At 48.7% G+C, this 22,174-nt stretch overlaps 2 protein-coding genes across 2 annotated transcripts; both read right to left on the bottom strand.

Moving 5' to 3' along the window:
* Positions 1-2,919: 2,919 nt before the first annotated feature.
* LOC133341638 (trace amine-associated receptor 13c-like) lies at positions 2,920-6,380 on the bottom strand. The gene is made up of 3 exons (XM_061550237.1): positions 6,205-6,380; positions 4,041-4,586; positions 2,920-3,214 (listed from the first exon to the last, which is right to left on the bottom strand). Exons 1-3 carry the CDS (start codon positions 6,378-6,380, stop codon positions 2,920-2,922), a joined length of 1,017 nt encoding a protein of 338 aa, XP_061406221.1.
* Positions 6,381-12,198: 5,818 nt separating this feature from the next.
* On the bottom strand, positions 12,199-14,458 carry LOC133341630 (trace amine-associated receptor 1-like). The gene is given in 4 exon segments (XM_061550227.1): positions 12,199-12,600; positions 12,646-12,888; positions 12,890-13,067; positions 14,154-14,458. Coding segments are annotated over 4 exon segments (1,128 nt in total).
* Between the last annotated feature and the right edge of the window lie 7,716 nt (positions 14,459-22,174).

The raw sequence follows: 22,174 nt of genomic DNA, 5'->3' as shown, positions 1-22,174 counted from the left end.
AAATCGTCCAAGCTGCTGCGTGAGGTTTGCGATTTGCTGGGGACGAAAAAGGTACGCATGTCGCCATACCACCCGCAAACAGATGGCATGGTCGAGCGCCTACACCGGACTCTGACCTCCATGTTGAGTCACTTTGTCAGCGAGTCACAATTCGATTGGGACTGCATATTCCTGCGGTTCTCGCTGCTTATGGGATGATCACTCACGTGTCCACCGGCTACTCTCCCTTCTTTTTGATGTATGGGAGGGAGTATGATCCTCCTATTAGCAGGGTTGGCTTTGTACGGTGTGAAAGAAGTTCTACATACATTCGATTATCACGGTTGGCTAAGTACGGTGCGGAAGAACTTCAACATACATACCTCCGATTAACACGGTTGGCTACGTACGGTGTAAAAGAAGTTCAACTTACACAAACACTGAATCAGAATGCGTATTTATACTGGAGAAATCCGATGAGCTATTAGGATATCTTTCATAGATGTCCATTAGGGGTGGATAAGAATGTTACAACAACGAACAATACAAAAACATGATAGGCGTGCAAAGCACAAGAAAGGTAAACAAATTACACAAACAAATACAACTAAACCATCCCCACCGTCACTGGCGGAGCCAGTGGGGGTGGGGTGGACGTGCCCCCTCCAATGATCCGATCGAAATTCCTAATTTCGATCGGATCATTGGGGTTTATTAGTAATAAATCGGCATTTTGCGACCCCCACTGCCACTGTGTAGCATATTATTATGTGCCAGGGACTCTATGAGATGATAGAACAATAGTCTGAGTCCATAACTGGCAATAAGTAATGGCAAAGCAGTTATAAGTGACTCGCAGAATTGTACAGTACATGACTTTCCTGAAGGCATATCTTCAGCGAGCGCGATGTCGATCACACACAGTCGAATTCGACCCTCGATCGACGGCTGCGCCATCGCCGCACACGCGTCGAATAAAAAGCAAGGGACAAGTCCTCACTTACTAACAACTCCTATCATTTTTCTTTGCTGGAGGCATTGCCCCGCCTACCTGAAAATTCTGGCTCCGCCATCGCCCACCGTAAAAGACAAAGCCCACTGAGGTATTAGCTTACTTTTCAGAAGCGACCTGGCCACAAATGATAGCTCAACAAAGTGGCCCATCATTTGTACATGTATACAGTGCGAAAGAAGTTCAACATACCCTACATAGACGGTCTCGTCACATTGTTCAGGAGAGAGGAGGAGGCGCCATTTTTGTTAGCCGGTGTCGTGGTCCAAGTTTTCCAATTTTGGAAAAAAAGAACTCGCAAACGAATTGCAATTCACAAATATCGACATCGCCCTCTACCGCCAGACTGATGTCCACTTGCAGGCCGGTTCTGTGCACACGGGGACAGCTGTCATCGGGAGGTCGTCGCCGCAGTGGCGAGATGTTGACTACTTCGCCTGGTATGCAGCAGGGCGTGGGTTCGATCCCGACCCTGACGGCTGCTGTATATTTGGAGTTTGCGGTGTCTCTCTTTCACCGTGGTCGCGTGGAGTTTTCTCTGGTGCCTCCGGTTTTTTTCCCTCCACATTTAGAAGAAACATGCGTTTATAGAGTATTTGGCTGCTATAAATTCCCATGCGATAAGCCACTTTGTTGGGCTATAATTTGTGGCCAGGTCGGTTCTGAAAAAAAGCATAGCCCAGTGGGTCTTACCTGGTAAAAGAAAAAGTTTAGTTTCGCGATAAAATGATCAAACCGACTGTTTGGAATTATTGAGATGTAAGGAGCTTGGCGATGCTGGGGCATAAAAGTGCTCAATTCACGCAGATTATTTTTTTAAACACGAAGGGGGCAGTAGCGGAGATTGAGAGACCTCTCACTCACCACAATCACCACCACCATGAACCTTCATCACTTCATTTTCAGAAGTGACCTCTATCGCTTCTGGATAAGAAGCCAACAGGTCAGTGGGCCTTACCTCGCAAAATACAAATTGTGAGTTTAGTGGAAAAAAAGCTTCGTTGCTCATCGGATTCCTCCAGTATGAATAAAATAATCTGATTCTGAGTTCTTCAGCCGCAGGTTGAACAAAGTCAACCTGGGAGCCGAAACCCCCGCCCCCATACCCCATCATTACCACATGCCGTCTCACGACCAGAGGTCGCAAACGGTTTTTGATTCCTTACCCGTACCCGGCCACACCAGGGTCGCAAACGGGTACCCGTACCCGGCCGTACCCGTACCCTACCCGTACCCGGCCGGGTAGGGTACGGGTATCGGGTACCTGATTGCGACCTCTGGGATGAAGCCATGTTGCAGGCACGGGTGGGTTGATTCTAGGAACTTGAATTGTGAGAAGAGACAAGACGTTGGGAAATGAGTGACAAACAGTTATTCACATACCTGCATTTCCCATATCCCCACCCTTTGATGTTGCTAATCCTGCATAATGCACGGGCATAAGTAGTACAAATCACATACCTGCATTTCCCATATCCCCTCCCTTTGATGCTGCTAATCCTGCATAATGCACAGGCATGAGTAGTACTAATCACATACCTGCATTTCCCATAAATATGCTAAATGCCTCTTGATATGCATATTCTTTTGTCAAGGCGCCCTTTTCCCCCCTTCCAACCCAGCTTATATATATGCTCCAAGCACGTGTGCTGTTTCATTCAGACGCTGTCGCCTCGACAGACCTGGTTTTCACCTGAGGACGGCTGCTTGCGTTGTGGCCGAAACGTCGTGAGAATTATTTTATTATGTTTTATTTTTATTATTTTATTACTTCCCTTCTACGTGACTTTACCAAAAGAACCAAGAAGAAGTTACTCACCAGTGACTCACGGTCTACCCGTACCCGGCCTCACCAGGGTCGCAAACGAATACCCGTACCCGGCCGGGTACGGGTAGCCGGGTATCGGGTACCCGGTTGTGATCTCTGCTCACGACTCGCTCAGGTCTAGCCGCCTGGCGCTCGCCTTGAAGGCGCGTCGGCTGAACAGGAGGCGGAAGGCAGCGCGGAAGCTGCGGTTGAAGCACGCGTAGAGGACGGGGTTGATGGCCGAGTTGGAGTAGCCCATCCAGAAGAAGGCGTCCCACGCCACGGGGTCGATGGCGCTGCTCGCGGAGAAGGCGCTCGCGATGCTCGAGGCGTAGTACGGGAGCCAGAGGACGAGGAAGACGCCCATGATGATGCCCAGCGTCTTGGTGGCGTTGTGCTCGCGCTTGAGTGACGTCCTCGCCTTTCGTTTGCCTCCAGCCCGCTCGTCTGATGAGAATCGGAAATCTGTATTTTTATACTGGAGGAGGAATCTGACGTGAAGTTCTTTATCATAGACGTCCAGTGGAGGGCACCGGGGGTCAGAACGTTGCAACAACAAACAATACCAAAAACACGATAAGGTAGGAAACGTCGTATTCTATTGTTATTTAATTTCTTTACAGAAAGAACCGGAGAATAATTCCTGCAGTCACGGAAGCTTCGAATCTAGTTTGAAGTTAGGAAAGGTAAATTAATCAGTTATTATATATATATATATAAATAAGACTGATTTTTTTTTTATTTTACCAGGTAAGGCCCACTGAGCTATACATCTCTATCACAAATTATAGCTCAACGAAGTGGTTAATAGTGTGGAAATTTATACTATGAATGCGTATTTATAAATGTGGAGGGAAAACCCGGAGGACCTGGAGAATATTTATATTGCCCAATGTATTATTTACTTGTTAATTTCAGTGTATGTAATTAATATTTTATTTATGTTTATCTTTACGTGTAAAATAATGGTAAAAAAAATCCAGAGTTCACTGTACCGAAAAATTCTAGATTTGAAGTTTTCGTGACTGCAAGGATCCACACACTCTTTGGTTCTTTCGGTAAAGTCACGTAGGTGAAAAATAAAAAATAAATAAACTTTTATTTATAAAAAATAAATTAACTTTTATTTATTTTCATTTTTCACCTACGTGACTTTACCGAAAGAACCAAAGCGTATACCGAAACATCCCTGCACACGCTATTGTGTTTTTATTCTCAGCAGCATCATCGCCATGCTGACACTCACCCACGCCGCGGTCTCTGTTGGCCTCCGCGCGGACGCGTCGCGACTGCGCCCTCGCCACGGAGTAGACCCTTGCGTAGGCCACCACCATCCCCACCATGGGCGCGTAGTAGCCGCACGCGGCGGACGTGAGCGCGAAGGCGGTGTTCAGGTAGAGATCGCAGTTGCCCGGGCAGGATGAGCGCGCCACCTCCTCCTCGATCCCCACCAGGTTCCAGCCGAGCATGATGGGCACCACGTAGAGAAGAGCCACGAGCCAGCACAGCGCCACGAGCAGAGCCACCGTGCGGCGGCTCACGCGGGCGCCGTAGCGCAGGGGGTCGCAGATCGCCACGTGGCGGTCGAAGGCGATGGCGCACAGGTGGAAGATGGACGAGGTGGTGAACAGGAAGTCCATGCACGTGTGCACCTTGCAGAAGGTCGCCCCGAAGAACCAGCAGCCGTACAGCGAGCGCGTGGCGCTGAACGGCATGACCAGGAGGCCCACCAGAAGGTCGGCCACGGCCAGAGACAGCGTGAAGGCGTTGGTGCGCGTCTGGAGTTGCCTAGAGGTCGGTGGGGAGGGTCAGGGGGTTTGGGGGAGGGTAGCCCAGAGCAAGGGGTGGAGGATGTCACTCTGCTCTCCACGGCGCCGACTGCCACCCGGCTTTTGCGGGTGGTGGTTACCCATCCAGACGATTGTCCGGTTTGACCGCACGTGGACGAACGCTGGGGCGTTTGCCGCTTGTTTTAGCAAGATTAAAAAAAATCGAATTTGGTAAAAATAAACTCTATTTCAAGAGCCGCAACGCATGTAAATACGAGATGGTCGTTAATAAAAACGTCACTAAGCAACCCTTACGGAGCCGCAGGTTGCCGACCCCTGTTGTAGAGGTTTGCGGATCGGGACCCAGCGGCCGCCCTGGTTAATCGTTGGATGAATCCCTCTCCCCCAAAGCCCCCGCTGTCACCGCCTATCGCGATCGTGCGATGGCCCCAATCCTCCCGCCCGGGGCCCGCAAACACGGAGCTGAATTCCTCGCTGGACACACACTCCTCATCCAAAGTTGTTCTTGGAGAGCGATGGGAAACTGACATCGCGATCTCATATCGTATCGTGAACAAACTACGTCGCGGCAAAGCCTATCCCTGTAGCTCTACCCCGTGGAGCGAGTATTGTTCGGGCACAAAGTCCGACGTTTCGCTTCACGTTCTGGGGAGCTTCTGCAAAGCTCTGGCCGGACCAGGCACCGTGTGTGTTGTGCAGCAGTTAGCGCACCGCTCTACGAACCCGGCGACCCGGGTTCGATTCCCGCTCACGACCAACACCTGTGAACGGTCCTCCCCTAGGTCGACTCAGCCTCACGACTACCTAGTGCGATGTGTAAACATCGCTACTGGGGAGACAAAGGCGGCCGGGCGTAGTGCTGGCCACCCACACCCTCGTGTGCCGTGCCGGCCTTCATAAGTTATCTTCGCTAACAACACTTGCCCCAACAATCTGTTCAGGCTATACGGGAGATCTTTGTCTTTGTCTGGTGGGGAGCGGTAGTGCAACGGCTAGCGCGCTGCGCTACGAACCCGACGACCCGGGTTAGATTCCCGCTCACGACCAACACCACAGTAACAATAATCTGAACCGGTCCTGGGCCTTCCCTAGGTAGACTCAGCCTCAAATTAATACCTGGTGCGATGTGGAAACATCGCCACTGGGGAGACAAAGGCGGCCCTCCATAGGTGCTCAAGAACAGCACTTGCCCCACCAGTCTATTAACGCCTATAAGGTTGGCTCTGTACGGTGTAAAAGAAGTTCTACATACATTCGATTATCAAGGTTGGCTAAGTACGGTGCGGAATAAGTTCAACATACACACCTCCGATTAACACGGTTGGCTACGTACGGTGTAAAAGAAGTTCAACATACACAAACACTGAATCAGAATACGTATTTATACTGGAGAAATCCGATGAGCTATTAAGATATCTTTCATAGATGTCCAGTAGGGGAGAATAAGAATGTTCCAACATAGAACAATACAAAAACATGATAGTCGTGCAGAGTACAAGAAAGCTAAACAAATTACCCAAACAAAATACAACTAAACCATCCCCACCGTCACTGGCGGAGCCAGTTGGGGGGTGTGGTGGCACGTGCCCCCTCTAATGAACCTTTTCTGTGGCTACCTGAAGGTGACCACAGCGGTCACCACGACGGCGTTGCCCAGCACCGTGCAACACGTGGTCGCGGCGAGCAGAGCGGCCACGGCGGCGGCCACGTGCGCGGAGTGGGCGGGCAGCGAGCAGTTGAGGCCGTGCGAGAGGGAGCACGCGGGGCCCGTGGGGTGCTCCTCCGAGCTCATGGTTGAACCCGAGGAGAGGAGGCGCTATATGAGTCGGCACACACCGAGCGAGCAAACGATTACGGCAACCGATCCCCACCCCCAGCACCACCAAGTGCGGCCGGCGTGTTGGTTCCTTGTCCTTTGCTTCCCCGCAACCTCCATATTTGCACGGTTGGCTACGTACGGTGCGAAAGAAGTTCAGCATACACACGCGCATGCATTCGTCGCGTTGGGTCAGCTCTTTGTGAGGAAGATCCTTCAATCGATAACGCGCGACTGGCAGTCATGGGCTCTCAAAAGTTGTTACATAAAAGCTTTAACAATAAAAACATTTTAAAACAAGTCATTAAGACGATAAAAAGGAAGGGAAAAGAACAGATCAGCCTTCGTGTTGGTCAAAAAAATGACAAGCGCTTCCCTATATTAATTTGAAAATTGTGATTAAAGAGTATTTAAAAAACATACATGCGTCACGTGGCATCGGGTGACCTCACTACTGCTAGCACAAATACATTTGAACGTGGCACAAAATGTAAATATCCCAAAAACTAAAATCCAAAATTGTAAAAAAAATTAAACTAAATCCTTTAATCTGTAATTTCCCTACCTCCTAGTGCACAGTATCGTTCGCACCTCCAATTAGCACAGTTGGTTACGTATGGTGCGAAATAAATTTAACACGTAGGCTTTCGCAAGAAATATTATCCGTAAAATGTGTTCTTGGGGGGGGGGGGGTTAGATTGCATAAACAATTCTGGCAAATCGCCTGATGAAGTTGGTTGCAATCACCAGCGAAACGTCGTACTCAAATTATAGATGTTGTGGGTGTACTCTTCCAACACACCGGTTGTAACAAATTGGCACGTTTTGTTTCCGTGACAAACCTTACTTAGTGGCTGTGTCGAGTGGTGGCGGGTTTGCGACACATTCAGTTTTACGCGACCTAATGAAAAAAAACATTATTGAAAGAGGCTTCAACATACGTACATACATAAAAGTGCGCGGCTCAAGTGTGAGTTCCAGATTTATTTTATTAAAATAGAGCTCCACTATCTATCATCTGTCATCTCACTCAAAGTCAAACACAAACGAACGTGACAGCAAATTAACACGAGCTCCAATTTTGCCCAGCATCTCTGTTCTCTCATCTCCCTACCTACATGCTGTATGTGTGTCTTCGTTGAACGTATCCCGCTATATCTCGCGTCTTCATTTCTCCTCTCTAGAATACCGCACATTCTATCGGGTGGCGCGATCAGCACCACCACGCCCAGCCGCCTTTGTCTCCCCATTGCTAATGTGTTATACACCTTACGGGCGCTCATGCAAGACTGAGCCGACCTAGGGGAGGCCAATGATCGATTTGTATATATGACTATCCACTGATGTTGGTCGCTGTCGGAAATTTAACTCGGGTCACCAGGTTAGTAGAGTATTTGACTGCTATACTCTTTGATTCTTTCGGTAAAGTCACGTAGGTATAAAAAATAAAATCAATTTAATCACGACGTTTCGGGCGCAACACAAGCGTCCGTCAATCAGGTGGGACAACCACAGCAAGAAACAATTTATTTTATTTTTTATACCTACGTGACTTTACCGAAAGATATTCTTAGGTTTTTTCGGTAAAGTCACGTAGGTAAAAAATGAAAATGAAAATTTATAAAAGTAAAATTAAAAAACCTTAGAATATAAATCATTGCAGTCACGAAAGCTTCAAATCTAGAATTTACCGAAAGAACCAAAGAGTATGGATCCCTGCGCTCACGAAAACTTCAAATCTATTTGACTGCTGTAAATTTCCGGATGAAAAGCCGCTTCATTGAGCTATCATTCGTTGGCCAGGGACGCGGGGAGGTGAGGGACGTGATGGAGGAATGGACGAGGTTCTCAGCGGCAGCTGGAGGAAGGAGGTAGCCAGCGCGCAGGCCCTGCGGGTGTTGAGACACGTGGGGCGAGAACGAGCGCTCGGGATTCGTGACGGCTCCGGGCTTTCGTGCGCCCTCTCTGCCGCGTGCTGGCAGCTTGAGCCGTCACTTAGCGTGAACCTGGAGGAGCGATTCGGTGCTGGCAGCATTTACCCGGAGGAGGTTACAACCGCTCAACGGTCAAACGACGAGACGGCGTCCAGGCGGGGTGGGAGAGCGGGCCGTGAGCCTGGGTCCATGAAGGAGTATGCGGGTGTGCGAGTTCCCCTAGGTCGACTCAGCCTTAAATGAGCACCTGGTGAGATGTGTAAACATCGCCACCCTCGTGTGCCGTCCCGGCCTTCATAGGTACTCGCTAGCAGCACTTGCTCCAACAGTCTGTTAAGGCTATACGGGAGATCTTTGTCTAGGTCGACTCAGCCTTAAATGAGCACCTGGTGAGATGTGTAAACATCGCCACCATCGTGTGCCGTCCCGGCCTTCATAGGTACTCGCTAGCAGCACTTGCCCCAATAGTATGTTAAGGCTATACGGGAGATCTTTGTCTAGGTCAACTCAGCCTTAAATAAGTATCTGGTGCGGTGTTTAAAAAAACACTGGAGAGCCAAAGGCGGCCGGGTGTGGTGCTACTCTCACCACCCCTCGTGTGCCGTGTTAGCCTTTATAGGGGCTACTCGCTAACAGCACTTGCCCCAACAGTCTGATAAGGCTATACGGGAGATCTTTGGCTTTGTTATTCATGTTGCGGAGCGGTGGCCCAAGGGTTGGGTGCGTTGCACTACGAATCCCGTCGCCTGAATTCGTTTCTCGGCCACAGATAAAAATCAATGGCGAGTTTATAACCGAATCGGTCCTGGGCTTCCGATAGGTCGACTCAGCCTTAAATGTACTCGATGTTGAACTTCGTTTTCACCGTGCGTGGCCAACCGTGCTCATCGGATGTGTGTCAATGAGTGGCTGGTGTGGTGGTTAAAACATTGGCGGCGGGGAGACACATGCGGCTTGTCGTGATGCTAGCGGTTGCGGCCTTTAAGAGGTGTTCGCTTTCAGCAATTGCCGCAGCAGCAGCGTTGAAGGCTTTGGGTCATTGCATTTCTGTGAAATTCATAAACTGAGAGTGCTCAGTCACTGATTGAGTCCCATAACCGGCACACGCATCAGTATAATCTGATCATTAACGCTTATTTTATTTCTCTTTTTTTCTTACCAGGTAAGGCACACTGAGTTACACAGCTCTTTTTCAGAAGCGACCTGGCCACAAATATTAGCTCAGCGAAGCGGCTCATCACGTGGAAATTCATAGCAGCTAAATATTCTAAATGCATGTTTCTAAATGTAGAGGGAAAACCAGAGGATCCGGAGAAAAATCCACGCGACCACGGGGAGAGAGAACACGCAAATATACAGCAAGCGTCAGGGTCTGGATCGAACCCACGGCCTCCTGCATACCAGGCGAGGTAGTTAACATCTCGTACTGTTCATTTTTTTTTCATTAACTTAGGTATGCTTTTATTTGTACCATGCATCTTTGTATTCTACCCGTGATATACGTTCAACACGCATTGATAAACCCTGAAGCATTACAAACAGACACAAACTTCCCCCGTCAAAATCCTTCTTAAACTCCCACTCACCTTGTCCTGATGTTTGCGAGTGACTATTAGGTCACTCTTATTTATGCATAAACAGACCCCACCCCCCCACCACAGTTACCATCCGACCCTCTAACGCCCACCCTTCTCCTCCACCCTGCATCCATGCGCTAATAGGCAATTAGCACTAATTAGAGGGACGCCCCTGGCGAGTTCACGCCTCTAGTCACTGGCGACGTGGGACAGACAGGTGGGACATGTGGGGGTGGGTGTTGGTGGTGTGGGCGGCTCACAGGGAGGAAATCGCCCAGGTGAGAGGAGAGGCGATGGTCTCAGGTGGGCGGTGTAGTTTGGTGGATAATTGAGAGAGTATATAGCTCGGTGAGCCTTACCTGGTATAGATATATTTTTTAAAGTGTAGTTTTGTATTATCCAGAGAGCATTCAAACATCCACGACTGTTCCTCTTCTCATACGCCACGATTGGAGCCATGCCGACCAACACGCCCACGTGGAGAGGGAGGAGGAGGGGGAGGGGGTGGTCGGCGTGGATATTTTCCGGAGTTCAGCCCCAAACAACTCCGGCTGAAATTAAGCTCGGGCAACACCACGCATAGTAATGATGCTTCAGCTTTAATCTCTATGACTTATGAGTGCTACAGGCCACCGGTATTGCGTGTCACCTATTAGAAAGCAGTATTTCCACACAATCTCTCTATCCTGTATATATAATCTAGTCCTGAGTAAGGATGGCGATTTCAAGGATAAGGTTTGCATTCATAGGGTGCGTAAACGCCTCCTTTATATCTCAAAGTGCTTAACAACATTCGTCACTGATGTTAGTGCAAGCTCGCCGCTTAAGTAAAATGTTGCGTCTTAAACCCCTCCTCCACCAATTAATAAAGTTGTCATCTGATGAAAAAACGTGCCAATGTATAAACGCTTCATCAGCACCACCGGTGTGATCCCGGAAAGCGATCCACACACACATAACAGTCTGGTTCGACGTTTCACTGGTCGTGACTATTATTTTTTACGAGCTAAGGCCCATTGAGCTATATGGCTCTTTTTTAGAAGCGACCTGGTCACATATTATAGTCCAACGAAGTGGCTTATCACGTGAAAATGTATAGCAGCCAAACACTCCACGCGACCACGGGGAGAACATGCAAACTCCAAATATACAGCAGCAGGCGTCAGGGTCGGGATTGAACCCACGACCTCCTGTATACCAGGCGAGGTAGTTAGCATCTCGTCACCACGGCGCCAATGTATTACCGCTTCATCAGCACCACCGGTGTTATCCCGGAAAGCGACCCATACACGCGCGTAATAATCTGGATCGATGTTTCATTGATAGTTAACAAGCAGCATAATCAAGCAGTTATATAACTCCTCATCTCATTCATTCGAATACCGCAACTTTAGTTGAGTGAGGAGGGGGGGGTGTTGTTATTTTAGCCTCGAGGACTCCCTGATGGCAGCTGTCCATGTGCATCACAAGGGTCACTCAGCACCGGTCTGTGAGTGGGCGTTGATGTTGCCCAAGGTTATTCCGCTTCAGCAATATGTGGGTCGGCCCTCCGGATACGCTCCCAAGTTTTTGGGATGAATAGGAAAAACATCCCAATGCAGCATCAGGCTTACATTTAACTAGATTTCGGACGATCCGAAGAACGTTGTTTTTTTTGGATCGATCGGAAAACTGGGAGTGATTTCACGAAAATGAAGTCATGACCACGTTTTTCTGGACATAAGTTTGTGGCGCGTGGCATCGGTGACGTCGCTAATGGTCGCACAGAAACACTGTTGACATCAGTTTACGTGACGGAAAATTGAAGGTAAACCAAAGTCGGGCGATGGTGGCCACGCACCCCAAACCATGGCCCATATAATAAAACGATAGTAGTCTGGGCTCTTTCAACGGAGAAGGAGGAGGAGGGAAAGCAAAACTACATCAACTCTCTCCTGAAGCCCTCTCGTCGTGACCAGCAAGATCTCGACGTTGGCCTCGAGTTCCTGAAAACATTTTACCACACGCAACATTTGACCACACACACCTATTTGCGTCAAGTTTGTTGTCCTTCACCCCGCACTTCCGATTAACAGGATTGGCCACGTACTGTGCGAAAGAAGTTCAACGTACATACATACATACATACAAGAAAAAAGAAGGATCTGTTTTTTTTTTCCGAATCCGGAAAATCCGAAACTGAGATGACCCAATACGAAATTATTCCGACATTCTGAAATGTTGACCATCGGAAACTCATTCCCGAAGCAGGCCTCCTGACACCGGAACCCCCCCCCGTCTCCATCAGGAGTCGCTCTCTTCCTCCAGGCACGCGGGCGGAGGAGGTCGAGGCCGGCGTCTGTCCCTCCACGCCGCGGCCACCATCACCACCACCGCCGCGTTCCCTTTCCCTCGGCAGAAGATGCGGCTGAAGGCGGCCCTGAAGCGGCGGTTGAAGGCGGCGTAGAGCACGGGATTGAGCGCCGAGTTGGCGTAGCAGAGCCACAGCGTGGCGCTCAGCAGCGTCGGCTCCGTGCTGAAGCCCACGAACGGGTCGACGGCGCTCGCCACGAAGTACGGGCACCAGCAGACTACGAAGGCGCCCAGGATGATGGCCAGCGTCTTGGTGGCGTTGTGCTCGCGCCTCATGGTCCTCCTAAACGTCGCCTGCTGCTCATTGCCCTGCTGTTGGAGGTGGTTTTGCTGCTGCTGTTGCTGCTGCAGCTTCACGCTGGCGGCCACCACCGACACGGTGCCGGTACTCGACGCGGCGATCTGCCTCGCCTGCCTGCGCGCCACCCGGTAGATCCTGGCGTAGGCAACGAGCATGAGCGCGGTGGGCGCGAAGAACGCGCAGCACGTGTCGACGAGGGCGAAGCCGACGTTCTTGAGCACCACGCAGCTGTCGGGGCACGAGAGGCGACGCGCCGCCTCCTCCACGCCGACCACGTTCCAGCCCAGCGACACGGGCGGCACGTAGAGGAACGGCAGGCAGCCACGAGGCGGCCAGGAGGTGGGCCACGCGGCGTGGAGTGATCCTCTGGCGGTAGCGCAGCGGGTCGCAGATGGCCGTGTGGCGGTCAAAGGCGATGGCGCCCAGGTGCAGGATGGAGGCGGTGGTGAACACGTACTCCAGGCACGTGTGCGCCTTGCAGAACGTGCGCCCGTAGTACCTGGCGAGGACATCATTGGGCGATGATGCGTTCCATGTGGCTATGAGCAGGGCTATTGACCGAAACGTAACCTATTATGTGTATGTGTTTGTTCGAATTATATATTTATGATATTCTTAAGGCCACATTGTTATTGACAAATGTGTTGAAGTTTGTTTTTTTGTTTGGTAGTAGGGGCCGTCCATAAATGATGTCACGCGATTTTGGACGATTTTTGACCCCCCCCCTCAAATATGACGTCACAAAGCTCTGCCCCCCCCCCCCAAAAAAAATATAAAACATGCTTCAAATCGCTTTAAACTATTGTCATTGTAGTGCGTATTTAATGTGTCGCTGCACTCTGATGTTGTAGGAGAAAACATTTGTTAAAAGGTTTATTTAATTAAGTAGAACGTGTTGTCTATATTTATTTAAAGTTGCGTATTTTCATGTGACGTCACATTTCTCACCCCCCCCCCCCTCGTCACGCATCGTCACAAATGTCTGACCCCCCTAGGTGCGTGACGTCATTTATGGACGGCCCCCTACATAGCTGTGACTCGCTTTCAACACTTGCCACGACACCCTGTGGCTATACGGGGGATCTTTATCTTTGGTTTGGTTTACGTAGACACGTAAACACTTGTGCACGGAGTGCATCATGTTCTATCTATATGTATCTTCACCTCTATGTGTGTATCGATATATATCTATCTAAGTGTATCTATATGGTGTTAGTAACTATATGTATGTATCGCTCTTTGTTACCAGCCGTGTCAAGATCGGCCTCTATGGGTGAGGCTATTGAAGGACGCCGCTACTGGTCAGTTGGAGGCAGTGGCCCTCCAACAACAACCGAGGGCAGAGGAGCGACGCTCACAACGACGAGTGGAGCACCGGGCGGATCAAATGCAGCAAGTTGGAACAGCAGGGGGCACAGCTGGCACATCAGCCAGTCATCTCAGTGGGGTCAACCCATGGCACCTGGCTCTGCCCCGTGACCTCCTGTCAGCCAGCCTTCGACATTTCACGTGGCCTCAAAGTGCACCTGGCCTGGCACAGGAGCCGTGGTGACGTCACCGTCACTTCGTGGGTGTGCACACTCACCAGCACTGGTGCACGGAGCGCATCATGCTGTAGGGCATCACCGTCAGCCCCACGAGGAAGTCCGCCACGGCCATGGAGGCGATGAACGCGTTGGTCTGGGTCCTCAGCTGGCGCGACGTGGCCACGGCGATGATGATGAGGAGGTTGCCCGCGACGGTGGCGGTGATGAGGAGAGTGAGGAGGCCCTGGATGACGGCGCGGACCTGAGCCGGCGAGGAGGCGACCGAGCAGTTGAGGAAGAAGTCCCCGACCTCGCAAATCGCGGCCGGTGGGAGCCACGGGGGGTCTGGCCTGGACCCGTTCATCTCTCCTCTATCAGCAAAAAATAATAATAATTTCGATTTAAAGCTTTCGTGACTGCAGGGATTCATCTTCTTGGGTTTTCGGTAAAGTCACGTAGAAGGGAAGTAATAAAATAATAAAAATTAAACATAATAAAATAATTCTCACGACGTTTCGGCCACAACGCAAGCAGCCGTCCTCAGGTGAAAACCATAATAATAATAATAATAAGACGTAAAAATGTGCACAGAAATTAAACACACGCATACAGTCTTCGCTCTCGAAGAGAGAGAGAGAGAGAACGACTCTGAGACGCGAGGAGGAGTCACAGACGAGAGGGAAAGCAACCTAGGGCCTCCCCTAGGTCCACTCAGCCTCAATTGAGTAACTGGTTGAACTTCTCCTGCACCATACGTGGCCAACCGTGCTGATCGGAGGTGCGGGAGGTATGAAAGGTGTTACCGGCCAATTCGTGAGCGCTTACATGTGGGAGAAAACCGGAACACTCTGAGAAAAACCAACGCGCGCGACGGAGAAACGCTCTATCCCATACCAACGGAACAGGTGGAATTCGCAGTTTTGCGCTACCGCCTTCTCCTGGCGAGCCAGGGTATGGCACCCCTTCGACGCGCAAAGTGGAAGTGAGTTTCACATTTGTGAGATCCACCCACCGTCGCAGCCCCCAGTGCTGGATTTAAACCCACGTGCATAGCCGCCATCCGCCCGGCTAGAATCAGCAGTAGCAGAATCACCACCATGAGCAGTAGCAAAATCATTTATTCGAATCATTGTCAGCAGTAGCATCAGGATCGTCATCAGCGTTATCATCGACAGCAGAATCAGTATAGCACCCTCAGCAGCAGCATCAGCAACGATAGCATCAACAGCAGCGACATCAGCATACGTTGTTAACATTGTAATCGGCTGTAGCATCAGGATCATTATCGGCTGCAGCATCGACACGATCATCATCACTTTTATAATCGACATTAGCATCATCATCAGCAGCATCAGCATCACCATACGCATGATCGTTATCCATCATCAGTGCAGTGGCCATCAGAATAATACACACCAGTGGTTCTGGGGAACTGTTGCAGATGCAAATTAATGTTACTACGTACCAAATGCTGTTCCCAAATTCCTCGGTGATGCTGCTGCTGCGATAGCAAAGGCGCGCAAGTACAATTAACAACAACAACAAAAACACTCAACACATTCGTAAATGCCACTGTGTGTATAATAGGCGACGTTTCGGACTACGGTCCTCCTTCGTAGCACACAGAGGATCTGTGTCCTGTCGAGAATGTATGTGCTGTCAAGAAGGGCGGTTGCCCGAAACGTCACTTAATAATTATCATCATCGTCATAGTACATTGTGTTTAAAAATGATAGACCCGATTTGAAATCGCTATATCTCTGCAACCACAAACTGCCCATGAATGAAACTCTTACCACTTGAAAGGGCGGCGCATAGAGTTTCAAATGATTACCGTTCGATGCCTTTCCCAGCGCACAAACAGCCCCTAGCCTCAGTCATTCGCAAGACAACACTGCCTAAACGTTGGATAGGTCGCACGGGACCTCAAGCCTTGGCGCTATACTCTTGGCCCCCAAGATCCCCAGACATCATCACACCCTGCGACTTTTTCTTGTGGGGATACGTCAAAGACCGTGTTTTTTTGCCACCATTAGCGACTAATCTGGATGACCTCAAAAACAGAATCACGGCAGCGGTGACTTCAGTGGAAGAAGCCACTTTGAGAGGCGTTTGGGACCAATTCAACTATCGTCTCGATGTTGTCCGTACAGCAGGTGAAGGGCACATAGAGCATTTATAAAATGGTTAGTAAAACGTGATAACTCATTAAACCATTTGCAACTTTTTGTGTAATTGTAACATCTCTTTGGTTCTTTCGGTTAAGTCACGTATAAGGATAAATTAATAAATTAAATAATAGCATACGACGTTTCGATTGCAACACAAGCAATTATCATCAGGTATAAATGAAATAGCAACAAAAAATCTAACCAGAAAACTATAGACAGACATATAAGCAGACAGATATCACCAAGATACACAGAGAGAGAGTGGTGATATCTGTCTGCTTATATGTCTGTCTATGGTTTTCTGGTTAGATTTATTGTTGCTATTTCATTTATACCTGATGATGATTGCTTGTGTTGCAATCGAAATGTCGTATGCTATTATTTAATTTATTATTTTATCTTTATATGTGACTTAACCGAAAGAACCAAAGAGTAATTCCTGCAGTCACGAAAGCTCTAAAATTAAGATTAATTGTAACATGTCGCCATCGTGAAATATCCTACTTTGAATTTGGGTCAATCTTTTAAACACCCTGTATAAGCATCATTATATTCGTCATATGTTTACTATCAACTGCTGTACCCGTAGAGTCAAGGATGTAACGCATGAAAAAAATATTATAATCAAGTTACGCAGAGGGAAGAGAGAAGATGAGCATTGTGGAAATGGAACGGAGAAACGGGAGCAAAGGGTTTAGGAAAGTTGAGAATCGGGACAAGAGGCTAGAAATGGCCCCGACGCTGCTGCACGGAGCGGCGTCTGTTTTTAAAGGGGGCGGCGATGAGAGGGGATAGGATCGGAGTAGGAGTTGCCACACCCAATCCACGTGATTTACGGAAGGCTTAAGCTTTTTTCAGATTCCAAAGAACACAGGATGAGATGTTACTATCCTTTGTGCAAGCACTTCCAAGAGTTCATGAACAGTGAGCCTGGTGAAATTTGGGGAGCGCATCGTAAGTAGTGACCCTTTGGTTCCTAGGGTGTTTCGGCCTTTCATACTATACACCCTCCCCAAAGGCGGCCAGCGACAGGGTGATCAATCCTACGCTTGCGTCCCATTCCCAATTAGTCATAGGAGTTGCCTTGTTGTTGGTAGCCAACATCCCATAGCATGCATATGTGTGTACTGACGGCCACGTTATTGACGGTTGTGTTGAGTTCCTAGATTGTTTTTTCCTGCGTGGTGATGCCACGCGGATGTGTGTCGAGGGATGGCATTGGCCCGCGGTGCAGAAACGTTGGGAACTACTAATCCAACATCATTCGCATCATCGACATCGTCATCATCAAAATCCTTATAGTCATCATCATTATTTTATAAACTAAACTAGATACAAATTGTATTTTACCAGATAAGGTCCATTGAGCTGTTTCAGAAGCAACCTGGCCACAAATGACAGCTCAACAGAGTGGCTTATCACGTGGATATTTACATCAGACAAACTACTCTAAACGCATGCTTCTAAATGTGGTGGGAAAACCGGAGGACCCGGATGAAAATCCACGCGACCACGGCGAGAACATTCAATCTCCAAATATACAGGCGTCGGGGTCGAACCCATGACCTCCGACATACCAGGCGCCCCTTATTATGATCGTCATCGTTTTCATCCTCATCAGTCATCATCTACTTCAACAACTGCGTTATCTCTATCAGTAATATTCTGCTCAGCAGCAGTAACGGTTGCATCAGCATCACGTCCTCGCAATCACCATCATCGTCACAATCATCAGCAGCAGCAGTATCATCAACAACACGATCATCATCACCACTACCAATACGATGGACATCACCTGTATCAGCAAAACACAATTGTTACATTACCACTCTTATCACCACAACCATCACCGCATCACTACCCCTCACCTTTTTTCGATTTAAAGCTTTCGTGACTGCACGGATTCATATTCTTGGTTGTTTCAGTAAAATCACGTAGAAGGGAAATAATAAAATAATAAAAATTCAACAATCAAATTCTCACGACGTTTCGTTTGCAACACAAGGAATCATCATCAGGTGTGAAAACCACTGCAAGAAAATCTTTCGTCGTGAGAATTTTTTATTATTTTTTTTTATTATTTCCCTTCTACGTGACTTTACCGAAAGAACCAAAACTATGTACTCCTCACCTCTTTCAATACCCCGAATCCCCTTTCACCCTCCCCATCCCTCATGTCCTCTATATCTCACCTACTCTCTCTCTCTCTTTCTGTCACCATCCCTCACCTCATTGCTCTCTCTTCATCCCTCACCTCCTCTCTTTATCACCATCCCACACCCCTCTCTCTCACCATCCCTCACCTCCTCCCACCCATACCTCTTCGTCACCCATCCCTCACCTCCACTCTTTACCACCATCCCACACCCCTCTCTCTCACCATCCCTCACCTCCTCCCACCCATACCTCTTCGTCACCCATCCCTCACCTCCTCTCTCTATCACCATCCCACACCCCTATCTCTCTCACCATCTCTCACCTACTCTCTTTCTCGCCATCCCACGCCTCTTTGCCACCATCGCTCACATCCTCTCTCTATCCCTCACCTCTCCTTCTCACCATCCCTCACCCCTCTTTCTCTCTCTCACCCCCACCTCCTCTCTCAATCGCCTCACCTCTTTATCTCACCAGCCCTCGCTCTGTCAAAATCCCTAACCTCATCTCTCTTACCATCCTTCACCTCCTCCCACGCATCATCCCTCACCTCCTCGCTCTCGCCATCGCACAGCTCTCAAAATCTCTCACCTCACTCCCTCACCTCTTTTCTATCTCACCATCCCTCATCTCCTCTCTCTCTCTCTCTCACCATTCCTCACCTTCCACCTCTGCAAATTCCCTCGGATTTCTTCTCAACCTCTTCCCCCGCGCCTTATGCGACAGCGTTCACCCTCAAACCTCCCACTTAAATACCTCGTCCGCCTTTGTCCCTCTCTGTGTCTGTCCCCCTCTCTCTCTCTCTCGCCACAGAAGCATCGCCCGGCCTTACCCACGCTTATATGGCACGAGTTGGACAAGGAACCCAGTCTCCTGGGACCATTTCTCGTCAAAAGGCGATGACAGCCAAATTATGGCTCCATTTCCCGTTCAAAAAAAATGTCTCGTTAATTATGAGTCGCCCAATTATCACCTGCCATCAACTCCCCCCACCACTCCTCCTCACGAGCCCCCTCAGATATTTTAAAAGAAAAGTGACACTTATTTAAATATATTTTTAATAGTTCCATCTTTGAGGTAATTGAGTGACTCTAGGGAGTTACTAATGGCTATACCTGGGACAATCAGCCAACATTGGTCGAGATCGTCTGGGTTAGAATTCCCGTTCACCGCCCGTGGTTATACAGGGTTCTAAAGTTTGACGAGTCGATACAACTAAACGAAACATGTTTTACTGGTAGGAACCTCCTGGTTCCACCAGCCCACAGGGGATTATTGTGTCCGTCCGTCCGTCGTGCATCCAAAAATGGGAGGGGTGGGGCTGGGTGGAGAGGGGAGAATGGGGCGGGGCTGGGTGGCGAGGGTGGGGAGGGGCTGGGTGGGGAGGGTGGGGAGGGGCTGGGTGGGGAGGGTGGGGCTGGGTGGGGGGTGGGAGGGGAGGGGAGGGGCTGGTCACCACGTGGTGCCCTTATAAAACTCAACGTTTGACCTACTCACGCCGGCTTGTGCCCGCCCTCACAGTCGGGCATATTTGCGGAATACACCACGCCGCCGTTGACCCTGGCCATTGACCGAGCAACCCAACGTTCCTACCAGCTCCCTCCGCAGGACTGTGTTTAAATGTGTAAGGGAAAACCCGGAGAACCCGGAGACAAATTCACGCGACCACGGGGGGAAAGAGAAAGAGAGACGCAAACTCAAAATATACAGACGAAGTATTGACTTAAAACTTTCGTGACTGCAGGAATTAATATTCTTTGGTTCTTTCGGTAAAGTCACGTAGAAAAAAATAATAATAACAAATAAAGTGAATAAAAAGAATAATAAAATAGTAAACAACAAAAAACACTAATGTAGACTGTAGCCTGGTTCTTAATCGGAATTAATGTCCTGGCTACAGTCTACATTGTAGACTGCCAATACACTCACCCGGCTTAATAACCATTGCTACAGTCTATATTATAGACTGTCAGTAGACTCACCCAGCTTAATAGCCATTGCTACAGTCTACATTTTAGACTGCCAGTACACTCACCAAACTTAATACCCAGGCTACAGTCTACATTATAGACTGCCAGTACATTCACTCCGATTAAGAACCAGGCTACAGTCTCCTTTAGTGTTTTTTGGTGTTTTTTATTTTATTTTAATAATTTAATTCACTTAATTTTTGTATTATTATGTTTCTATCTACGTGACTTTACCGAAATAAACAAAGAATACAGACGAAGTAGTTAACATCTCGCCGCCGTGACACCGCAGCCCACACACCAACGACTCACGGTCGCAGTTCCTACGATCACTGTTACATTGCTTATGGCTTTATTTTGGTGATTTCGAAAAGTGTTTTGGTTTGGCCATGTTTGTTTGCTTGCTGTAGTACGGAGTTAGAATGATGGCTTTAATCTAAGTTGTCTTGTGGTTGTTGTTATTGTTGTTGTTTAACTTGCATCCCACTGGGATTTTTGCACAGCGTTGGTGTACGGTGCTTTTTTCTAGAAGACTTTGCAGTTTTTTTCCTGGATTTTTCTGTTTGCGCGTAGTCACTTTAAGATGTTTTCTTGTTCATGTTTTTGTTTTTTGTTTGTTGCGGTTGCACCCGATTTAAGAGCCGAATGGCTCACAGGGCTATTCCAAATAAATGAAACTGAAAAACTGAAACGCAGAGACCCATAGTTTCATATAGAGACCCACACAGAATTACTTAGAGACTCATCGGTTGACAAAAACTGAGTTGTTCTTAAACCCGGGTTTCAAGTGTAGTGAGTTGGTGATCCCAGCCCGGTCACCAGTGATTCGCATAGAGACTCATGGACTCGCAGAGAAATCCATCGACTTACACAGAGACCCATAGTCACAAACATCCCATACAATCACATAGTTTGCATTGAACTTGGTTTCAAGTTTCAGCTGCCCATGATAAAATCGGGTCTTCGTATCCAGTGAGTTGATGGTCTCTCCTGGGTTCGATTTCCGACTTGTGGAGTTTGTATGTCCTCTCCCCGATCTGCAGTGTGTGAAAGTATGGAATGGTTTCCCCGCACATTCGATTAGCGCGCTTGGCTACGTACGGTGAGAACGAAGTTCAACATGCATGCATGGTGTGTGAGTGAGCATGTGTGAGTGTGTGGGGAGCGGTCGTGTAGTGTTTCGCACACTGCGCTACGACGAGTTCGATTTCGGATTTCGACCAATAGTAGCAAATATTTGTGCCGGACTTTGGTCTCTCTCTAGGTCGATTCAGCATCAAATGAGTACCTGGTGTGGTGTGTAAACACCGCCACAAAGGAGACAAAGGCGGCCGGGCGTGGTGCTGGCCACCCACCCCCTCGTGTCCCGTGCCGGCCTTCATAGGTGTTCGCTTACAGCACTTGTTCCGACAGTCAGAGGTACTACAGATCAATCTGGAATAGGCTGACGTTTCGGGCAATAGCCCAAATTCACAGAGGAGAGAGGGAATTATAAATTGGCTCACTTACAGTAGTTCCAAGTCGCTTTGTTTCAACTCTGTGGGGCCCTGCGAAAATCTGGCCATGTTAATAAACACTGTGAAAAATTAACAGGTTTTGAATGGATAGACCGGTGAACTAACACGCAGCTAAGTTATATCCTTGGTTCTTTCGGTAAAGTCACGTATAAGGGAAATAATAAAAATATAAAACAATAAAAATTCTCACGACGTTTCGACTGCAACAATTTTCTTGCTGTGGAATTCACACCTGATGATAATTGCTTGAGTTGTAGTCGAAACGTCG

The sequence above is a fragment of the Lethenteron reissneri genome, chromosome 2 (genome assembly GCF_015708825.2).
Source record: "Lethenteron reissneri isolate LAM-NWPU_2019-01 chromosome 2, ASM1570882v1, whole genome shotgun sequence".
NCBI lineage: Eukaryota > Metazoa > Chordata > Hyperoartia > Petromyzontiformes > Petromyzontidae > Lethenteron > Lethenteron reissneri.
This window is presented reverse-complemented; position numbering and strand designations above follow the sequence as displayed.